The sequence below is a fragment of the Saimiri boliviensis genome, chromosome 1 (assembly GCF_048565385.1).
Source record: "Saimiri boliviensis isolate mSaiBol1 chromosome 1, mSaiBol1.pri, whole genome shotgun sequence".
Taxonomy (NCBI): domain Eukaryota; kingdom Metazoa; phylum Chordata; class Mammalia; order Primates; family Cebidae; genus Saimiri; species Saimiri boliviensis.
Window position 1 is genome coordinate 25,557,272 of NC_133449.1, and position 21,817 is coordinate 25,579,088.

General features: G+C 41.7%; 2 protein-coding genes across 4 annotated transcripts in view; one reads left to right on the plus strand and one right to left on the minus strand.

Moving 5' to 3' along the window:
- The window catches only part of HADHB (hydroxyacyl-CoA dehydrogenase trifunctional multienzyme complex subunit beta), a 53,988-nt gene extending 46,278 nt beyond the window's left edge, over positions 1-7,710 (minus strand). Inside the window, exon 1 of one of the 3 annotated variants that reach the window (XM_039480343.2) lies at positions 7,594-7,710. The gene's annotated coding sequence lies outside the window, so the exon portion shown is untranslated. Of the gene's footprint in view, positions 1-7,320; positions 7,516-7,593 lie in introns of those variants that run through there. The other 2 variants (XM_039480339.2, XM_039480349.2) reach the window with 2 other exon arrangements.
- Positions 7,711-7,804: 94 nt separating this feature from the next.
- The window catches only part of HADHA (hydroxyacyl-CoA dehydrogenase trifunctional multienzyme complex subunit alpha), a 57,884-nt gene continuing 43,871 nt past the window's right edge, over positions 7,805-21,817 (plus strand). Inside the window, exons 1-4 of the mRNA XM_003935271.4 lie at positions 7,805-8,054; positions 16,529-16,570; positions 16,668-16,738; positions 19,145-19,278. Coding sequence (XP_003935320.1) covers positions 7,988-8,054; positions 16,529-16,570; positions 16,668-16,738; positions 19,145-19,278 — 314 coding nt within the window. The 5' untranslated portion in view covers positions 7,805-7,987. The remainder of the gene's footprint in view (positions 8,055-16,528; positions 16,571-16,667; positions 16,739-19,144; positions 19,279-21,817) is intronic.

Genomic DNA, 21,817 nt, shown 5'->3' on the forward strand with positions numbered 1-21,817 from the left:
AAACTATAACTGCACCTAATGTTTGAACCAGCAAATCCGCTTCCATGAATTGGCTTCACGGACATTACTCACACACAGGACATGATCTATACTGTCACTGTAATTAATAGTCAAAGATTAGAATAACCAAAAAAATAGGGAAATGGGTAACCAAACCATGCTACCACACCCCTGTAAAATACTATGCAGCTGTAAAAGGTAAGGAAATAATTATGTACCAATACAGAACCATTTTTAAGCTATATTATTAAGTGAAGAAAGCAAGATGCAAAATAGTCATATAGCATGCTTTCATGTTAAAAGAGGAAAAATATTATGTACACTTCCTTGCATCAGTATAAAATCCCCCTGGAAGTACAAAAATGATGTTAAAAATAATTGTTGGCTGGAAGAAAGGGAACTGGGTAACTAGGGGACAGGGGTGGAAGACTAGTCATCACACATCTTTTGTGATTTCTTATTTTGAAGCATGTTTTAACTTAAAAAAAAGAAAAAAAAACCCCCAAGATTTACCAAAAAAGGCTTTGGTAGCCAGCCTCCAAGTTGCCCCCTGCCAATAATCTCTAACTCTTGGTATTCACACCCTTGTCTAGCTGCCTCCCTCTCCATATCACAGAATGTATAAACCAAAGAGTATGTCACAAGTAATGGTATGCCACTTCTGAGATAGGCTATACGAGATATTGCAGCACCTGTTGTGGTCTCTCTCTCAGCTCACTCACTATAGAGGAAGCCAGCTGGTATGTCACGAGCAGCCTTATGAAGAGGCTCCCGTGGTGAGGAACTGATGCTTCTTGCCAACAGCCACGTGAGTGAGCTTGGAAGCAGAGCCTCTAGTGCAGGCAAGCTTTCAGCTGACTCCAGCCCTGGCCAACATTCTGACTGCCATGGGAAACTCTAAATCAGAACAACCCAGCTAAGGTGCCCTTGATTCCTGACCCTCAGAAACTATGAGGTGGTAAACATGTATTGTTTTAAAATGCTAAATTTGACAGTAATTGGCTACATATAAATAGATTAATACAAAAGCTTTAAGGTTTAACTCTTCTTGGGTCTTTAGAGACTCAAAGGAGGATGCCCTATAGCTTCCAAAACGAAAAAAAACAAATCACATGTTCCAAACACGTGGATTGGAAAGAGATGGAGAAACCCAAGCTTTAGAATCACCAGCCTAGGGATATTCAAAGGACTCTAGCCAGAGAAACACAAGAGGCCCACAAGAGAGGCATCACTCAAAGCTACTTACAATACCACAAGGGTCTGGGATACAATTTCCCTTACGTAAAGTTCATCTTGAAATAAAATTCATGAAAATAGTCAAGAACATGTTGAAAAACAAAAGGGGGGACCTTGTTCTAACAGATATCAAAACTTTGTAGGCCAGGCACAGTGGCTTACCTGTAATCCCAGCATTTTGGGAGGCTGAGGTGGAAGGATCACTTGAGCCCAGGAGTTCGATATCAGCCTAGGCAACATAGGGAGACCCTGTCTCTACAAAAAATACAAAAATTAACTGGGCATGGTGGCACGCGCCTGTAGTCGCAGCTACTGAGAAGGCTGAGGTGGGAGGAGCGCCCCTGAGCCAGAAGTTCAAGGCTGCAGTGAGCTGTGATCACGCCACTGTAGTGAAGCCTGGGTTACAGAGTTAAGATCTTGTCTCAAAAGAAAAACAGACAAACACTTTCTATAAACCACTAATAATTAAAACAGAGCAGTTCCAGCACAGGAATAAATGACACTGGTCAACAGAACAAGATGTAGCAGTCCAGAAGCAGACCCATGTATATAAGAATTTAGTGTATAAGGCTGGGCGCGTGGCTCATGCCTGTAATCCCAGCACTTTGGGAGGCCAAGATGGGTGGATCACGAGGTCAGGAGTTCAAAACCAACCTGGCCAAGATGGTAAAACCCAGTCTCTACTAAAAATACAAAAAAAAAACTTAGCCGAGAGTGGTGGTGGATGCCTGTAATCCCAGCTACTTGGCAGGCTGAGGCAGAGAGAATTGCTTGAACCTGAAGGCAGAGGTTGCAGTGAGCAGAGATCACGCCACTGCACTCCAGCCTGGGTGACAGAGTGAGACTCCCATCTCACAAAAAAAAAAAAAGAAAAAAGAAAAAAGAAAAGAATTTAGTGTATAATAAACATAACACTTAACTGAGAGAAAGAAATTATTCCATGAATTCACTGGGAAAATGGCTAAACATTTGGAAAAAATTTTAGGTCCACAGTTCACAGCAGAAGTACAAATAAATTCCAGACAGATTAAATATTTAAATGTATATATTTTAAAAATACAAATTCTAACTATAAAAGTACTAGAGGAAAACACCAGAGAATATGATATATACATAACACATACGTGTATGTATTTTTCAGAGACAGGGTCTCGCTCTGTGGCCCAGGCTGCAGTGCAGTGGTCTGATCATAGCTCACTGCAATCTGGAACTCTTAGGCTCAAGGGATCCTCCTGCTTCAGCCTCCTAAGTAGCTAGGACTATAGGTACATGCCACCATGCCTGGCTAATTTAAAAAAAAAACAAAAACTTAAGACACAGACTGGTCTCAAACTCCCAGCCTCAAGTAATCCTCCCACCTCTGCCTCCCAGCATGCTGGGATTACAGGCAGGAGCCACCATATCCTGCCTCAGGGAATATTTTTTATCACTTAGATGAAGAAGATAGTTCAACATATGGCACAAAACCCAGACGTACAACAGAAAATAATAACTAATAGATCTGATCATACAAACATTCAAAATATACGCATAGTAAAATATACTAAAGTTAAAAGGCAAATAGATTCAGATAAAATATTTGTAACATGTAAAACAGAAAAGAGTTGATACCCACAATCCATAAAGAATTTGTACAAATTACAAGAAAAACAGAAACAATCTATAATGGAATCTGTGGTTTTTACTCTAATATCCATTTCACCCCATATATAGCTGCTATATGTGGTTTACATGGGATTGAATCTAGCCCAACTCCAGGGTTTAAACCAATCAGAATAACCCCATTCGCTTTGCCAAGATCATTGATTGAAGTACCAATACCTAAAACAACCATGCATGGTATTGCCTTGACCACTGGTATTGATTTGTGGATGGTTTCCTCAGTTTAACACTCAAGTCTTTTGCCTGTTATTCTGGAACACAAATCTTTCCTTCTGAGGCCTGGCATGACTACAGCAATTTGCCTTAACAAAGCTAGGCTAAGATAGGAGAGTACAGAGCTGAGAATTTCAGAAAAAGAAACCAGCGTCCTGGCAGAATCTCATCTGAAACCTACCCTCCCACTGTGCTTTTCAGTTTTGTAAGCCAATAAATCCTATTGATTGATTGATTGATTGATTGAAGACCAGTCTTGCTCTGTTGCCCAGGCTGGAGTGCTGTGGTGCAATCTTGGTTTAGTACAACCTCCACTTTATTTATTTATTTATTTACTTATTTACTTATTTGAGACAGAGTCTCACTCTGTTGCCCAGGCTGGAATGCAGTGGTGTGATCTTGGCTCACTGCAATCTCCACCTCCCAGGTTTAAGCGATTCCCCTGCCTCAGCCTCTTGAGTAGCTGGGACTACAGGTGCATGCCACCACACCAGGCTGATTTTTGTATTTTTAGTAGTGACAGGGTTTCACCATGCTGGCCAGGCTGGTCTCAAACTCCTGAGCTCAGGCAATCCACCTGCCTCAGCCTCCCAAAGTTCTAGGATTACAGGTGTGAGCTGCTGTGCCCAACCCAATAAATTCCCTTTAATAAGCCAATTTGATGTGAATCTTCTGTTATTTGCAACTGAAAGATTCCTTCCTGATTCATGACCAAAAGCAATAATGAGAAAACAAGCAATACACAGAAGAAATGAAAATGAGAAATAAAATTTAAAATGTTCAACCTCACTAACAAAATATGTGTGTGTGTTTTTAAACTAAAGCAAGGTATCGTTTTGTGGTTTTCAGATCACCAAACATTTAACATATGGTTAACAAATAATTCTAGTAAGAAGGCATCTAACTAAATAAGCACATCCATACACTAGAAGCCATATAAAATACTAAGGCCTTTTGGGATGACAGTTTTGTAGTTATCAGAATTTAAAATGTGAATTTTTGAGTCAATAATGCCTTCTATTGATCTCTAACCTATAGAAATACTCAAAATGTGTATAGCATATACAGGTCTCTAGCTTATAGAAATACTCAAGGTAGGCCAGGCGTGGTGGCTCACGCCTGTAATCCACAGGCTCACGTACTGAATTCCAGCCTGGAGACACAGCAAGACTCCATCTCGGGGAGAAAAAAAAGAAGTAAGGTGTTCATTGTAGCATTGTTTATATTTGTGGAAAACTGGAACTAATCTAATGCAGATCAATCGGAAACAGTTAAATTATAATATAAACACACCATGAAATACTGTTTGGCAGTGTGGAAAAGAAAATGAAACAAAATTATATACATGTATATAGACTGACATGGAAAAAATGTCCATACTATATATTAAATGCAAGCTACAGAACAATGTATATTAGAATAATAGATTAGAATAATTGGAAAATAGTGAAATGGGTAACTAAATCCTGCTACAATACCCATTTTGTGACAGAAAGAGAGAAAGAGAAAAGAAAGTCCATAAAGCTGTGAGTCTAGATATGGAAGGGATAAAGACAGGCCTTTAATATTCTTCTGTTCTCTTTAGTTTTAAAAAATTAGCATTTTACTTACGCATAATTCCACTTTTATTTAAAATCTATATATATATTTGTCCCTCAGTATCCACGGGGGATTGGTTCCAGAACCACCCTCAGATACCAAACCTCAAGAGTGCTCAAGTCTCTTACATAAAATGGTACAGTATTTATTTCCATGAACTATGCACATCCTCACACATACTTTAAATCATCTCTAGACTACTTATAATACCTAATGCAAATCTGTGTAAGTAGTTGTTATGGTGTATTGTTTAGGGATTATTGATGAGAAAAAAGTCTGTACATGTTCAGGACACATAAAACCATGGTAGGCCTACATTTTCACTCGGATGTTGGTTGAATCTGAGGATGTGGAACTCACAGATACCAAGGGCTGACTGTGCATCAATATCTTATATAAATCTATACAATTATACAAATGCATAAAAATGTACAGAAAATATACATCAAAATGTTAAAAGTAGTTATCTCTGGGTGGTGGAATTATAGATGTCTTTATTTTCTTTAGGCTTTTCTGTAGTTTCTGAATAAAAAATTACATGGAATATGTATCCTTTCAATGATAAATAAGAAAATAGAGATTTCAAAGGTAAGCAAGACTAAACAAATTATCCTACGACAGAGTTGACCTTTATTTCATTTGCTAAGCTTCAGAAAATAGAAATTTTGACAAGAATATTCAAAGCACGGAAACTCCAGAGTAGGGGAGAGGAGGGTCTCATAGGGTATGCCTCAGTAGGGTGTGGAACTATGGAAAGATACATCAAGCTGCAGGTACCTGGGAGCAAGGGAAAGGAAGAACAGTCTAGGCAAGTAATGAAAGCAAAAGCAAGATAGGTTGGCTCTAAGAGCTCATTATTACATCTTTAAGACACAAGAGAACTGACTAAAGCCAGAGTAAGTCCAAATCCTGATTCACCAAGTTGTATGACTTTAAGCCAGTTACTTAACCACATAGGACGGACGGACACACACACACACACACACACACACGTGCATACAACACTTAAATCAGCGCCCCATACAGTTAGGGGTATACCTGTGTTTGCTATTACTAATGGGGTGGTGATACCACCATACTGTTTCCCTCTAGATAAACCATTGGACTAAAGTGCTTAGGGATCAAAGCAACATTATAACATTTTTGGCCTGAGAATTCAGTTTCATGGAGAGAGCACAGGGAGGAAAAAAAAAAGAACTGGAGCCAAATGAGTGATCTAAATCAGAGACAGGTAAGCTGCAATACATGGGCTTCTAGCTAAAAATAGTTTTTCACCTTTTTTTTTTTTTTTTTAGTTTTTCACATTTTTTAGAGTTGTAAGGCCAGCTATGGTGGCTCACGGTTGTAATCCCAGCACTTTGGGAGGCCGAGGTTGGATCACCTGAGGTCAGGAGTTTGAGTCTGACCAACATGGTGAAACTCGTCTCTACTAAAAACACAAAAAATTAGCCCAGTGTGGTGGCGGGCGCTTGTAATCCCAGCTACTCGGGAGGCTGAGGCAGGAGATTCACTTGAACCCGGGAGTTGCAGTGGGCCAAGATCGCGCCATTGCACTCCAGCCTGGGCAACAAGAGTGGAACTCCGTCTCAAAAAAAAAAAAGTTGTGAACAAAGCAAAAGAAACTATATATAACAGAACTATTTACTGTCTGAAGCATTAACAACAAAAAAATGACCACTTACGACCTAAAATAGTGTTAACATGCAGTTAGGTGTTAAAGAAGAAAGCATTACATGGGCAGGAGGCAGGGTTTGAACTGTAAAAACCTTATTAAGATTATCAAGAATCCGTTTTGCAATTTATTCAGAAGTGGTCAGATCATCCAGTTTTTGCTTAAAAGTGCTCACAATGATGAACACTCACTATGTAACTTGAGCTTTAAATAGAAACCTCTCTACTTGTTTCTATACACCTAATTCCAGTTTTAACTTCCCTGCCTCTTGTTTCCTGTCTTGCAGAGCTGTCAGTCTGGTGAGTAGTGAGACTCAGACTTATGCCTGAATTCTAGCTCTATCACAGACCAGAAAAGGTATATAATCTTAGCTTCCCAAACTTCACCTAGAAAATGCAAACGATAATAATGTGGGGAAGGTGAAGATTAAACAAAAAGGTATGAAGGTGCCCAGAGCTCTCCATGTGACTTCCTTTTGAAACTAATCACTCTATTCAGGACTCCAGCTCATCTTTCCAGCACAAAAACAGCTATCATGCAACGAAGAACTCTTCACTAGGAGTTAGTAGACTTAGGCTCCAGTCTTATTTCTACCACTTGGCCATGGGTAAAACCACTCCCTCTGATTCTTAGGCTTCGTACCGTTTCTTCACAGCTAAAGTGAGTGAAGGTGTGAACGACCAGATAATCAATCATCCAGACCGGAAAATCCCGCAGAGCACTGCATTACCAGGATTACCGAGAGGGAGAGGATTGTCTCCGCTCCTCCCACACTCAAGCCCCGAAAGGTCACCTAACCTAGTCTCATTCTTTATAGCAGAAATAGGGCAAACCTGCGGCGCCGTCCACATCTCTAGAGCCGCCAACTTGGCTACAGGCGAAGCAGGTGAAACACACACTCTAACAAAAACCAGGGTTACCATAAGGCCGACACACACCCAAACACACGCAGACTTCGTTAACTTGCGAGGATGAATTAGGACGCAGGTGACACCACTCTCTCGAGCTTCAGCTGCAACGCTAGTCTGAGTCACTGTCCTAACTGCAGCTGGCACTGCCGACCTTGTCCGAGGAGCTTCCTTCCGCTCCCTCAACTCCGACTCTCCCAGGGAGGAGAGGCGGCCGGGGGCACCCACGACACTTGCGGGGAAGGAAGTGGAATCTCGCCTGTGGGAAAGCTCGGGCGGAGGGCTGAGCGCTTGCCATCTCACCTTACCTGACGTCCGCGCGAACTCCTACCCTGAGCAAGGTTCAGATCCAAGTGCCTAGGCTCTGCGGGACCAAAGGGCGGGTCCTGCCCGGAAAGGACCCCTCATCCCGCCGGCGGGTACGGCTAGCCTCTCGGGCTGCCTTCCGGCCGCCTGACTGGAAAACCTGGCACTCTGCCCCCTCCTCTCCAGGGCTCCGTCCTCTTCCGGAGAAAGCGACCTTTCGGCCCGGTTATCCAGAAGCGAGGGCAGGGCTAAGGGGCCAGCGATCACTCGGCGTCTGGGTTTTAGTCAGGCAGCACGGTGGACGCCTGGACGCCCCGGCTACCGCAGGAAAAGTCCCCCCTCCGCCGCACCCGCTGGAAGCGTTCTTAGTTGCTGTCCTCCGCAGCTCAACATGGTGGCCTGCCGGGCGATTGGCATCCTCGGCCGCTTCTCTGCCTTGAGGATCCTCCGCTCCCGAGGTGAGGCCTGGCCTAGGGCATCCCAGACCTCCGGGCAGAATTCCTGCGGGGACTGGGGTGGCACCGGAGCCGCGTCTCCCTTTCGCTGCCGCCGACCCCCGCCCGGGGACCCAGCCCTCAGTGGGGAATACTGCCCTGGATCCCCGTTTCCTGTGTCCTTGTGGAGGGACTGTCACTTCCCCTCTCACTACTCCTGCAGCGATTTCAGGCTCCTTAACTCCCAGACTTTCCGAGTCTGGTGCCACTCGGTGCCACCTTTCCGCGGGTCTCCTGCGTCGCACTTCTGGGCTCACGCCCCTCTTATTTTCTTGATCCGAAGTTCAGGAGAATCGGGATCCATTCTTTCGTATCTTTGTGGCTCCACAGAACCTTACCCGCAACAAGAGCTATCTTAAAAGCTTCTTGGGTGGAATTAAACAGCCTTGCAGATCACTGCCCCTCCCTGGCTCGGTTCCCTCAAAACCATTTTTCTGCTTCCTACCACATTCAAGTAGGGAGCTCAACTCTTGCAGTTTCAGTAATCCCAGTGTGAACGTATAGTATTTTTGAATTTCAGCGGGAGGTTCTGCAACTTACTGGAAGACACACTTTAAAAATACATTAATACCTCTATCTTAAGGAATAAAATGTTAGATCGTTTTGAGAGCGATTTATAATTTTGTTTCTGATGATTCCCAGACAGCCTGTATTAGCTAGTGTTTTTCCTTTTCAAACTGGCAGTGAAGGGGTTAAAGATATAAAGCAGTTTTTCATGGAGTAAGCACTCAGTAAATATTATTAACTCTAGCCTGGAAGGAATTCGATTGTATATACCTGATGATTTTAAAAGTAAAAGTGGTTACAGGAAACCTGGCATTTTCCTTCCATCCCATATCTATAAAGTCAAATGTGAACAACGTTTTCGAAAGTTACTTAATTAGAAATTTTAACTTTTAATTTGTAGTATGAATTACCTCTCTCTCCTCCTCCGGAACCGCTGGAGTAGTGTGCTTTTTTTAGACACGTAGCTGAAATCCCTTTACTGCAAGGGCATTAGTTGAATGATTGAATATTTTTCTGCTGTCTTTTTTCAACTGCTGTTTTTAGTCTCCACAAAACTGTCGCATGTATTTGCCAGTTATATCATAAGCACATTTTAGAACATTGAAATGCTGTCAGGATTGACGAAAGGGATTAAAAAAAAAAACAAAAAAACAAAAAAAAACGAATCGCCCGTGTCTTACTACTCATATGCTTACCTACTGTTAGCCTTGGGTTATATTTCCTTACAGGTTTGGTATTTTTTCCCCCCATTTTCACAACACTTTTGAAAATTCACATTTATAATTTTTATCTTACCCTAGCATTGGTTTGAAAGTATTTCTTATGGATTGGCAGCTGGTGTCACTCGGAAGTGGTAGCCAGTGCATGTGGTTTCTAGTCACTAGCTGTGTAACTTTGGACAAATGCCTTAAACTAAATGGGCTTAATTTTCCTCATCTGCAAAATGAATGATTGAGATGATCCTTTGCATGAGAAGTAGCATGGCAGAGCAATTAAAAACGTTTGAAGTCTGACTTCTGGGTTTGGACCTGGCTCTGCCTTTTACCCTCTGGTGACCTTTGGTAATTAATTTCTGTGTTTGTTTTCTCTTTTGTAAAATGGGGAATAATAACCACCACCTTGTGAGATGGAAGGAGTTATTTTAGATAGAAAGCAGTTTTTCATGGAGTAAGCACTCAGTAAATATTATTAACTCTAGCCTGGAAGAAATTCGATTGTATATACCTGTGAATTTTAAAAGTAAATTTATATTTTATATGTGTAATAAAAAGCTACTAACCTAATTTTTCTCTTTTCTGTATAGAAATGTATAGACATGTAAATATATATTCTGCATTGGGTTTTCACCTGTAAGAAAGTGTCACTCATTACTGGTCCCTTAATAGCAATTTATAAATTTTGAAAAAAGTCTGGAAAATGCATTTAAAATGACTTGCAACTTATATTACCATTTAGACTCAATAGATCCGTCACCCTAAAAGTCGAAAGGCTTTGCCAAACATTTAATGAGATTATGACTTTTGCTGGTAGATGATAAAATTCTCTTGAAACTGGGCCAGGCTCTGTGGCTTGTGCCTATAATCCCAGTATTTTGAGAGGCTGAGGTGTGCAGATCACTTGAGATCAGGAGTTTGAGACCAGCTGGGCCAACATTGTGAATGAAACCCCATCTCTACCAAAAAATACAAAAATTAGCCAGCTGTGGTGACGCATGCCTGTAATCCAAGCTACTTGGGAAGCTGAAGTGAGAGAATCACTCAGTGAGCCAAGATCATGCCTGGGTGACAGAGTGAGACCCTTTCTCACACACACACACACAAAATCTCTTGAAAGAGACTTGTAATTCTTGAAATTTTAAAGCACTCCTTCTCTACAAGTGCTATAATTCCGAATGTGAATATCAAATGAAAATCACTTGACCAGAATATGTTGTCTAATTCACACTCCTAAATCTAAATTCTTAATTATGTAAGTAGTAAAATAATTTCACAGCTGATAAATTTAGAGGCAAATGTCTTAATAGATGGTGTATTTTTTTTTTTTTTTTTTTTTTTTTTTTTTAGATGGAATCTCACTGTCACCCAGCCTGGAGTGCAGTGGTGCAATCTTGGCTCACTGCAACCTCTGCCTCCCAGATTCAAGCTATTCTCCCGTCTCAGGCTCCTGAGAAGCGGGGATTACAGGCACCTTCCACCACGACCAGTTATTTTTATTTATTTATTTATTTATTTTGTATTTTTAGTAGAGACGGGGTTTCACCATGTTCGCCAAGCTGGTCTCAAACTCCTCAGGTGTTCCACCTGCCTCAGCCTTCCAAAGAGCTGGGATTGCAGGCTTGATCCACCTCGCCCGGCCATAGATGGTGTATTTTTAAATTTGATTCTCACTTCCTTGATCCCATCCCTTCTCCCAGCATTAAATCTTGAGAAAAGCTGTTGATTGTTACAACCAAAGTAATGTCTTCAAATTTGAAATTTGTTTTAGCATAATTCCAGCTCTTTCTGCTGACTGTAGTCTTAGGAGCTTTTGTAGGTATTCTTGAGTTACATTACAAAGATAATTAAAAAGTAGGGCAGGGCCAGGCGCAGTGGCTGAATCCTATAATCCCAGCACTTTGGGAGGCCGAGGCGGGTGGATCACGAGGTCAAGAGATCGAGACCATCCTGGTCAACATGGTAAAACCCTATCTCTACTAAAAATACAAAAATTAGGTGGACATGGTGGCAGGTGCCTGTAGTTCCAGCTACTTGGGAGGCTGAGGCAGGAGAATTGCTTGAACCCAGGAGGCGGAAGTTGCTGTGAGCCGAGATCGTGCCATTGCACTCCAGCCCAGGTAACAAGAGCAAAACTCCATCTCCAAAAAAAAAAAAAAAAAAAAGTAGGGCAAAGGTTACTCTCTGCTTTGTTGGCACAGTAGATGTAGGCTAAAGTTCACGCAGCTGCCATAGGGGAAGCTCTGCAGTTATGTAGTGAATAAGGCCAGATTCCAAAAGCAAAGCTGCCTTGTACTCTGACTTGATTTAGTTGACTGATTTGGAATTATTTTCTGTGTATGTTTGTGTATGCACTGATTTTCTATTTGTTTTGGGTCTCGATTTTGGAGACGTTTTGTGTATGAGTGTGCGGGGAACATAGGTAGGTTAGTGGATAGGAGTTAAAATGGTTGAAACTGTTGGCTAATGACCACTAACTTGTCATCTCAAATAGTTGATCTTTAAAACTGCAACCCAGTGGGGCACGGTGGCACATGCCTGTAATCCCAGCTATTCCAAAAGATTACTTGAGCCTAGAAGTTCAAGACCAGCCTGGGCAACATAGGGACATCTTGTCCAAAGGAAAAACAAATTTGAAACATTGCAACTCATGCTCACTCTGTTTCCTTTTTTTGCTTAGGTGCTTATTTTCCAACATATTTGTGTTTCTTGGTTTTTTCCTACCAACCTGCATTCCCAGTCAGTTCATTCCCACTCTATTCCCTGTTCTAGCTAGAATTGCCTATCCCCTGCTTCCCTTCCCACTCGAATTTCTACTTTGCAGGAAAACTTCTTTTATGCCGGGCCTATTTTCGCTTTTCATTTTTATCTTCACTGAGTAGGAACTGATTCTTCCCAGATGTCATATTGCCTGCTGACCTGGAATGTAAGGTCTACCAAGACAGGGATTTTTGTCTTTTTTGTTCACCCCAAGTGCCTTGCTGTACTCCAGATGCCTGGAACAGTGAATGGCACATGGAGGTCATGATATATGTTTTTTGTTGAATGAATATCAGCATATGTTAGAGATTACAATGTGGTTGGCAAAACGCCTGCTACAGATGCAGCAGTTAAAAGACAAAACAGTAAATAATAAAATAAAAAAGCAGGCAGGGAAAGGAAAGATCACTGTAGGCAGAATCCAAAGATGAGTTTTTGTGGAAAAGATTGGTGTCGTGGGGCAAATATAAAAAAGGAAGAGTAGTAAATACAGATGACACAGATATCAAATGATGGAAAAGCAAAGAGGGAAACATACTATTAGTGAAATAGAGGCAGAGGGGATTGAGGAGATGGCTGCCTTCTCCCATCTTCAGACACTGAAGTTCACTTGTAAGAGACATGCCTCATGGTCACACAGCTAGTAAATAAACCTGATGGTTGAGCACGGTCACACAGCTAGTAAATAAACCAGATGGCCACTAAGAGGGCCGGCTTGGATTGCTTAAAGAAGAAATGCAGGCATAACCTGAAATTACCCCATTCTGCTTCTGGTGCTAAACCATGGTTTTCTCTTGCTTTTCTTTTTGTTGAGATGGAGTCTCACTCTGTTGCCCAGGCTGGAGTGCAATGGTGCAATCTTGGCTCACCGCAACCTCCGCCTCCTGGGCTCAGGCAATTCTCCTGCCTCAGCCTCCTGAGTAGCTGGGATTACAGGCATGTGCCACCATGCCCAGCTAATTTTTTGTGTTTTTAGTAGAGACGGGGTTTCACCATGTTGACCAGGATGGTCTCGATCTCTCGACCTCGTGATCCACCCGCCTCGGCCTCCCAAAGTGCTGGGATTACAGGCTTGAGCCACCGTGCCCGGCCGTGGCCAGCATATTTCTAGACTCACTTCTCAATACTGCTGTGGGAATCCTACCTAGTCCAGTTGGAGATATATATATATATATATATATATTTTTTTTTTTTTTTGAGACAGGGTCTCACTCTGTCACCAGGCAGGAGTGCAGTGGTGAAATCTCAGCTCACTGCAACCTCCACCTCCTGGGTTCAAGCAGTTCTCTGCCTTAGCCTCCCAAGTAGCTGGGATCACAGGTACCCACGACCATACCTGGCTAATTTTTTGTATTTTTAGTAGAGATGGGGTTTCATGATCCACCCGCCTCAGCCTCCCAAAGTGCTGGGATTACAGGCGTGAGCCACTGGGCCTGGCCAACTTTTTTTTTTTTTTTTTTTTTTTTTTCAAACAGAGTCTCACTCTGTCACCCAGCCTGGAGTGTAGTGGCATGATCGCCACTCATTGCAACCTCCAACTCCTGGGTTCAAGTGATTCTCCTATCTCAACCTCCTGAGTAGCTGGTATTACAGGCACCTGCCACCATGCCTGGCTAATTTTTGTATTTTTAGTAGAGTCAGGGTTTTACCACATTGGTCAGGCTGGCCTCAAACTTATGACCTCAGGCAATCCACCACCTCAGTCTCCCAAAGCGCTGGGATTACAGGCATGAGCCACCGTGCCCGGCCAAGAATTTTAACTTTTTTTCTCTCTCCCAGGCTGGAGTGCAGTGGCACAATCTCAGCTCATTGCAACCTCCCTGGTTCAAGCCGTCTCCCACCTCAGCCTCCTGAGACGCTGGGATTACAGGCGTGCGCCACCACACCCAGCTAATTTTTGTATTTTCAGTAGAGACGGGGTTTTGCCATGTTTCAGGCTGGTCTTGAAATTCTGACTTCAGATGATCCATCTGCCTCAGCCTCCAAAAGTGCTGGGATTACAGGTGTGGGCTACTGCGCCTGGCCAAGAATTTTAACTTTTTTTTTTAATTTTTTTTTTTTTTTTGAGACAGAGTTTCGTTCTTGTTACCCAGGCTGGAGTGCAGTGGTGCGATTTTAGCTCACCGCAACCTCCGCCTCCTGGGTTCAAGCAATTCTCCTGCCTCAGCCTCCCGAGTAGCTGGGACTACAGGCTCGCACCACCATGCCCAGCTAATTTTTGTATTTTTAGTAGAGACGGGGTTTCACCTTGTTGACCAGGATGGTCTCGATCTCTTGACCTCGTGATCCACCCGCCTCGGCCTCCCAAAGTGCTGGGATTACAGGCGTGAGCCACTGCGCCCGGCCTAACTTTTTTTTTAAAATAGCACTCCTAAATCAGGCAGGCATTCCCCACGCTCCTAAATGATATTTGTGGATTCCAAAGCCTAGTCACAAATGTAGCCCAAATGTTGTGTATTTCTATGAAAATTAAAAACAAAAAGGTTTTAGTACAAATAATTAAGAATTAAATTACTGGGCTGGGCGTGGTGGTTCAAGCCTGTAATCCCAGCACTTTGGGAGGCCAAGGCGGGTGGATCATGAGGTCAAGAGATCGAGACCGTCCTGGTCAAGATGGTGAAACCCCGTCTCTACTAAAAATACAAAAAATTAGCTGGGCATGGTGGCGTGTGACTGTAATCCCAGCTACTCAGGAGGCTGAGGCAGGAGAATTGCCTGAACCCAGGAGGTGGAGATTGCGGTGAGCCAAGATCACACCATTGCACTCCAGCCTGGGTAACTCCATCTCAAAAAAAAAAAAAAAAAAAAAAAAAAAAATTAAATTACTAATACCTGGGAAAAGGTAGTGTAATTAGAGAAGCTGCATGAAGGAACCTCTGGATTTTGTAAAAGCACCAGCTCTTTATTTGCTGTTATTGTAAGACTTATGCCTTTTCCTCAGTGCAGGTGTTTCCATGTGTACTGCTGTTAATCATTTAAGGGGTGGTTTGTTTTTGTTTTTAGAACCAAAGAAAGAGAAAACTTTTTCCTAAGATAACTAGGCAAAATTTGGAAGATGTGGGCGGGGAGAAGGAGTAAGGAGTTAAAGAGGTGCATAAGAGAAATGTTTGAGGTGAACCACGACTGAAAGACAAGGGAAGAAAAAGCAGGGTGTTTTGAAGAAGACTGGAAGTTGTAATTAAGGGATGTTGATCCTGGGCTGCCTCTATAACAGCTTGATTGTCACCTAGAGCAAGATGTTTGGATGAGAGCAGGACCAAGGTAAGCCTTTAATGGTGGAATAGTGGTAGAGTCATGTCTGAAACAAAGTTGGAATGTTTGCCTAGAATTCCCCAGTGTTCCCTACCTTCTGTCTAGGGTCCAGATTGAAAGGCCTTCCACTGGAGTTTCTCTTGTGGTGGTTTGTGCTCAAAAGATCATCTCTTCGTTTTCATCATCTCATCATCATGCTGGAGAGCCTAAACTAGTGAAATGATTAGGAAGGAGAGAGGAGAGTAGCTGGTCTTTATTATCCAAGGAGTAAGAGTATTCTTGTGGCATTCAGTGCAGACCTTTTCAGTTAGAAACGCTTACAATAGCAAAGTATGACATGAACTATTTCATTTATGGTAGCTACTGTTGCTACTTGATTTTACTTTTGAGAATGCTGCAAAGTCCATCTCTTCAAAAAAATGAAAGAGGACATGCCTGGAAAACATAGTTGGGAGATATATTTGGAATACATTTGGAACTGACATTATGGGTTGCTTTGTATATTACTTATTGCTTAGTGTATTAGTTTCCTATTGCTGCTGTAACAGATTACCACATAGTGTCTAGACTTTTTTCTTTTTTTAATTCAGTTCCAATGCAAAAAACACATAGTGTCTAAAATGATAAAAGTATATTACAGTTATGAAGGTCAGAAGTCTGAAATGGGTCTCACTTGGGTAAAATCAAAGGTAATTGGCAGGGCTATGTTTATTCGGGATGCTTTAGGGGAAAATCCATTACCTTACCTTTTCCAGCTTCTGGAAGCTGCCTGCATTCTTTGACTCATTGCCTGCTTCCACATGGGGCCAAGTCATTCTCATATTGCTATCTCTCTGGTTCTCTTTGCCTCCTCCTTCCCTTTTGTGATTACACTGGGCCCACCTGGATAATCCATGATAAACTTTCTTTATTAAGGCCAACTGATTAGCAACCTTAACCCTCCCTTTGCCATGTAACCTAACATATTCACAGATTCTGGGGATGTAGATTTGGAGAGGGGCAGTCTTCCTCTTTTAGTATCTGAATAATCATCTGACCTAATAATTGAAATGGAAAAAATATGGCAGTATTCACAGTAATGGCTTAGAATACATTGTACTGATTTGGGGGTTTTGTTGTTGTTATTGTAAATTACAGCTTTGTTATATATAAAAAGTACTACAGAAATTGTTTTGCAGTTCATTTTGAAATATCTTTTTCTTGTAGGTTATATATGTCGCAATTTTACAGAGTCTTCTGCTTTGCTGAGTAAGTTTAATTTCTTGTTGATATGTATGCTTATGTTGCTTTTTGGATTTATGTTGCAATAAATATCTTTACAAATAAACTTTTATTTTCTTTTTAGCCAGAACCCATATTAACTATGGAGTCAAAGGGGATGTGGCAGTTATTCGAATTAACTCTCCTAATTCAAAGGTATCTCATTTAATTTGCAGTTTATTTCTACTAACCACATTGTGAATCTAGTCCTGAATTTGGGAAAGATTGTTTCCCAAATTCACCAACTTGGCAGTAGCCTTATATAAATTTACAGTTTTGATAGTTATATGGAAGTTTGACAGATTGCCCAAGGAAGCCAGTTTTCTAAAGTAGAGGTTCTTGTGTAAGAATTCCTCTTGTTGACCTTAGATGCCAGATAAACATCAAGGATTAGCAAGACTAGCTAGTCTTCAGGTTATAATGTAAAATGAGGAGGTGACTCATCCTCTTAAAGGATGTTCTTCTCTAGTAAGTCACTTCCTCATTCTACATTATAACCTGAAGGCTAGCTAGTCAAGCTTTGTTGATAAGACTCAGGGCAGGGTGCAGTGGCTCACATCTGTAATCCCAGCACTTTGGGAGGCTGAGGCAGGTGGATAACCTGAGGTTGGTAGTTCGAGACCAGCCTGACCAACATGGAGAAACCCTGTCTCTACTAAAAATACAAAAAATTAGCCAGGCATGATGGCACATGCCTATAATCCCAGCCACTCTAGAGACTGAGGCAGGAGAATCATTTGAACCCAGGGGGCGGAGGTTGTGGTGAGCTGAGATCGCGCCATTGCACTCCAGCCTGGGCAACAGGAGGAAAACTCCATCTCAAAAAATAAAAAAGACTCACAATTTGCCTACTCATCTTAAATATGAGGTAGTTAAATCCGTTTTCTTCATTACCTGCCTGACGTAAGTCACTATTCATAGTAAATTGGCTGGGTGAAATGTGGATACTTGTCTCTTAAGTTTCCTGAGAGATCTGAATGACTCAGTGCAATACGCATATTGGAAATCAAGTTCTGCTCAAACTGAAACTCATTTATCTTCGGCAGCTTCAACAAAGTGTGTAACATTAATCCATTATTTTGCCAATAAGAGCTTTATTGTGGGAGTCCATGCTTTTCTCCAATCTAAATTTGGTGTAAAGAATTCTTTAAAAATCGATCTTGTAGCCAGGCTGGACACTGTGACTCACACTTATAATCCCAACACTGGATGGCCGAGGCAGGAGGATCGCTTTAGCCCAGGAGTTTGAGACCACCCTGTGCAGCGTAGCAAGACTTGTCTCTATAAAAAATAAAAAATAATTGGGTTTGGTGACATTCACCTGTAGTGCTAGCTACTCTGGAGGCTGAGGTGGAAAGATCGCTTGAACCTAGGAGTTCAAGGTTACAGTGGGATATGATTACACTACTGCACTCCAGCCTGGGAGACAGCAAGTCCCTGTCTTTCTAAAAAAACAAAAACAAACAACAAAAACTGGCTGGGTGCAGTGGCTCACACCTGTAATCCCAGCACTTTGGGAGGCCGAGGTGGGCAGATCACCTGAGGTCAGGAGTTCGAAACCAGCCCGGCCAACATGGAGAAACCCTGTCTCTACTAAAAATACAGAATTAGTCAGGTATAGTGGTACATGCCTGTAATCCCAGCTACTCGGCGGGCTGAGGCAAGAGAATTGCGTGAACCCAGGAGGTGGAGATTGCGATGAGCCGAGATTGTGCCATTGCACTCCAGCCTGGGCAACAAGAGTGAAACTCTGTCTCAAAAAAATAAAGAAAGAAGAAAATAGTAATCATTCATAATTCAAACCCAAAGATAATCACATTGTTTTTCTTGGTATCTTCCATGGGATAACCATATTTAATTCAGTGTCAACGAATAATTGCAAAGCTAAGATCATACTGTATGGTTTTTTGTTTGTTTGTTTTTGGGACATAGGGTCTCATTCTGTTACCTAGGCTGGAATGCAGTGGCACAATCACAGCTCATAGCAGCCTCAGCCTTCTCAAGCTAAGGTGATCCTCTCAGCTAAGTCTCCTGAGTATCTGAGACTATAGCCGTGTTCCACCAGGCCCAGCTAATTTTTGTATTTTCTGTAGAGACAGGGTTTCACTATGTTGCGTAGGCTGGTCTTGAACTCCTGAGCTCAAGTGATCTGCCCGCGTTGGCCTCCCAAAGTGCAGGGATTATAGGGATGAGCCACCATGCCTGGCCTATATATTTTATTTTTATTTCATTTTTTTCTTAACATTATACAGATTTTTTTTCCATGCCAATAAATGTAGAACTATTTGTTTATAGCCTACATATGATTTAAACTCTGAGGATGACCCTGAGTTCCTCCCTTGAGGAGACCTATTTTTAAAGGAAGGAGTGCTTACAGTGGGCCAAAGCTGCCTGAATAGAAAGCTGCTGACTTGCTGGGAGGATGTTATTTCTTATTCTCTTCTAACAGTATATTTCTGCTGGATACATATATTTCTTATAATCAAAATAGCTTTTGATGGTGATCTGTACATCTGGTACTTCAAATTTAAACCCTTAGCTGTATATATTTCTCTTTGGCAGGTAAATACACTGAATAAAGAGCTGCATTCAGAGTTCATAGAAGTTATGAATGAAATCTGGGCTAGCGATCAAATCAGAAGTGCCGTCCTTATCTCATCAAAGCCAGGCTGCTTTATTGCAGGTGCTGATATCAAGTAAGTTTTAGAAAACTTGAAGTCATCTTTTATCTTGGTTTGTTTCTTGGTGTGTTTCTTAGGCCTAATAATTTCTCCTTTTAAAAGAACGTAGAATTGCTGAGCACAGTGACACAGGCCTGTAGTATCAACTCCTTAGGATGCTGAGGTGGGAGAATTGATTGAGCCCAGGAGTTCAAGACCACTTGGCAACTTAGCAAGACCTTGTCTCTAAAAGAAAAAAAAAAAAAAGTAGTTAGAAGTAAATTCTCTGAAAGTTTTTAAACTTATTTTTATGAGTATAATAAAGTTGAGAAAATAGAAGGGCTTATTGCTTCAACCACGGAAGACTAAATAATTGCCTTCCCTTAAAAAAGCTGAAACTAGTTTCTGAGAGAAGCTAACAATGAGATGCCGTTTTTTACCCATGAGACCAGGAAACATTTAGAAGTTTGAAAATATCATGTGTTAGCCAGAACTTGGGGAAAATGAGAAAGTTAATATGTTACTAGTAGGAATGCCAGTTGTTAGAGCAACCTTGGAGAGCAACTTGGCAGCATTCAGTAAAATTGAAAATATACATATCAGACTGGATGTGGTGGCTCTTGCCTGTAATCCCAGCACTTTGGGAGACCGAGGCAGGCAGATCACATGAGGCCAAGAGCTCGAAATCAGCGTGGCCAACATGGTGAAACCCCATCTCTACTAAAAATACAAAAATTAGGCATGGTGGCACACGCCTGGAATCCCAACTACTCAGGGGGGCTGCGGCACAAGATTCCCTTGGGAGATGGAGGTTTCAATGAGCTGAGATCGCACCACTGCACTCCATCCAGGGTGACAGAGCGAGATTCTGTCTAATAAAAAATACACATATATGTACATATATATATATGCACACACACATATACACACACACACACACACACACACATCATATGATCTAGAGAAATCTCACCCCTTGTTTATAAGAACCAGTGTACAAGGATGTTTGGTTTTGTATAGTTTAAAATAATGAAGAATTTAAAAACAAATGTCAGTCAATAGGAAAATGGATGAGTAAAATGTGAACTATTCACACAATAGAATACTACAAAACAGGTAAAAGGAATTAACTAGATCCACAATATGATGTTAGAACTCAAAAATAAGCCGGGCGCGGTGGCTCAAGCCTGTAATCCCAGCACTTTGGGAGGCCGAGGCGGGTGGATCACAAGGTCGAGAGATCGAGACCAACCTGGTCAACATGGTGAAACCCCGTCTCTACTAAAAATACAAAAAAAATTAGCTGGGCATGGTGGCGTGTGCCTGTAATCCCAGCTACTTAGGAGGCTGAGGCAGGAGAATTGCCTGAACCCAGGAGGCGGAGGTTGCGGTGAGCCGAGATCGCGCCATTGCACTCCAGCCTGGGTAACAAGAGTGAAACTCCGTCTCAAAAAAAAAAAAAAAAAAAAAAAGAACTCAAAAATAAGGTTAAGGTAAAATAAAAGCAAATTACAGAACGTTTCTATAAATGTTTGAAAACCAAACCTGGAATAATTCTTGATACTGTTAATGGACACAAGCATAGTTAGTCTGGAAGGAGACACTACAAAAATGAAGATGGCCGCTTCGGGGAAATGAAGTGGGTGGGAGGACTTGAGACTGTTGAAGGAAACTTTACAGATGCAGCTACTATTTTCTTTCCCTATTGTAAATGGTGGAATGCATGCTTATATTAACTTAATTTACAATTGTTTACACATGTATAAGAAGGGGAAAAGCTATTTTCATGTTAATTTAATATGTTAAAATTGTAAGTTGTTAATTCCGTTGAAATATGGGTATTTTTATATTCTTTGTATTTTAGACAGTGATAGCCAGCATTGTAGATTTAGTAATTTGTACTTGAAGTGTAATTATTTATGTATAGTAGTCAGTGTCTTGTTAGGCACGAACAATTCAGCTAGAAGAAAAACCACTTGATAAGATAATTTTGCATCTTCTAAAAAATAAACAGTAAACAGAACATTTATAAAGTCTAACAAGACACCGATATACCTGGCAGTAGCAACCTATATCCAGAGGAAAATACATGTAGCTTCTGTGAGGCCAGCTGAGCAACTCTTAGTGTATAAAATAACAGAAAATACTAGTTATCCTTGGTCAAAAGTACAAAATCCATATCTAAATGTGTTTACAAAGTAGCAAATGAAACAAACTGAAATTAAAGGGCATTGAGTAAAACATCATTGCACCTGATCATTTTTATTTACTTATTTATTTTTGAAACAGCGTCTTGCTCTGCCAGCCAGGCTGGAGTGCAGTGGTGCGATCTTGGCTCATTGCAGCCTCTACCTCCCGGGTTGCAGTGATTCTTCTGCCTCAGCCTCCCGAGTAGCTGGGACTACAGGTGTGCACCAACATGCCTGGCTAATTTTTGTATTTTTAGTAGAGACAGGGTTTCACCATGTTGACCAGGCTGGTCTCGAAACCCTGACCTCAAGTGATCCACCTCCCTCGGCCTCCCAAAGTGCTGGGATTACAGGTGTGAGCCATCATGCCCAGCCTACCTGATCAT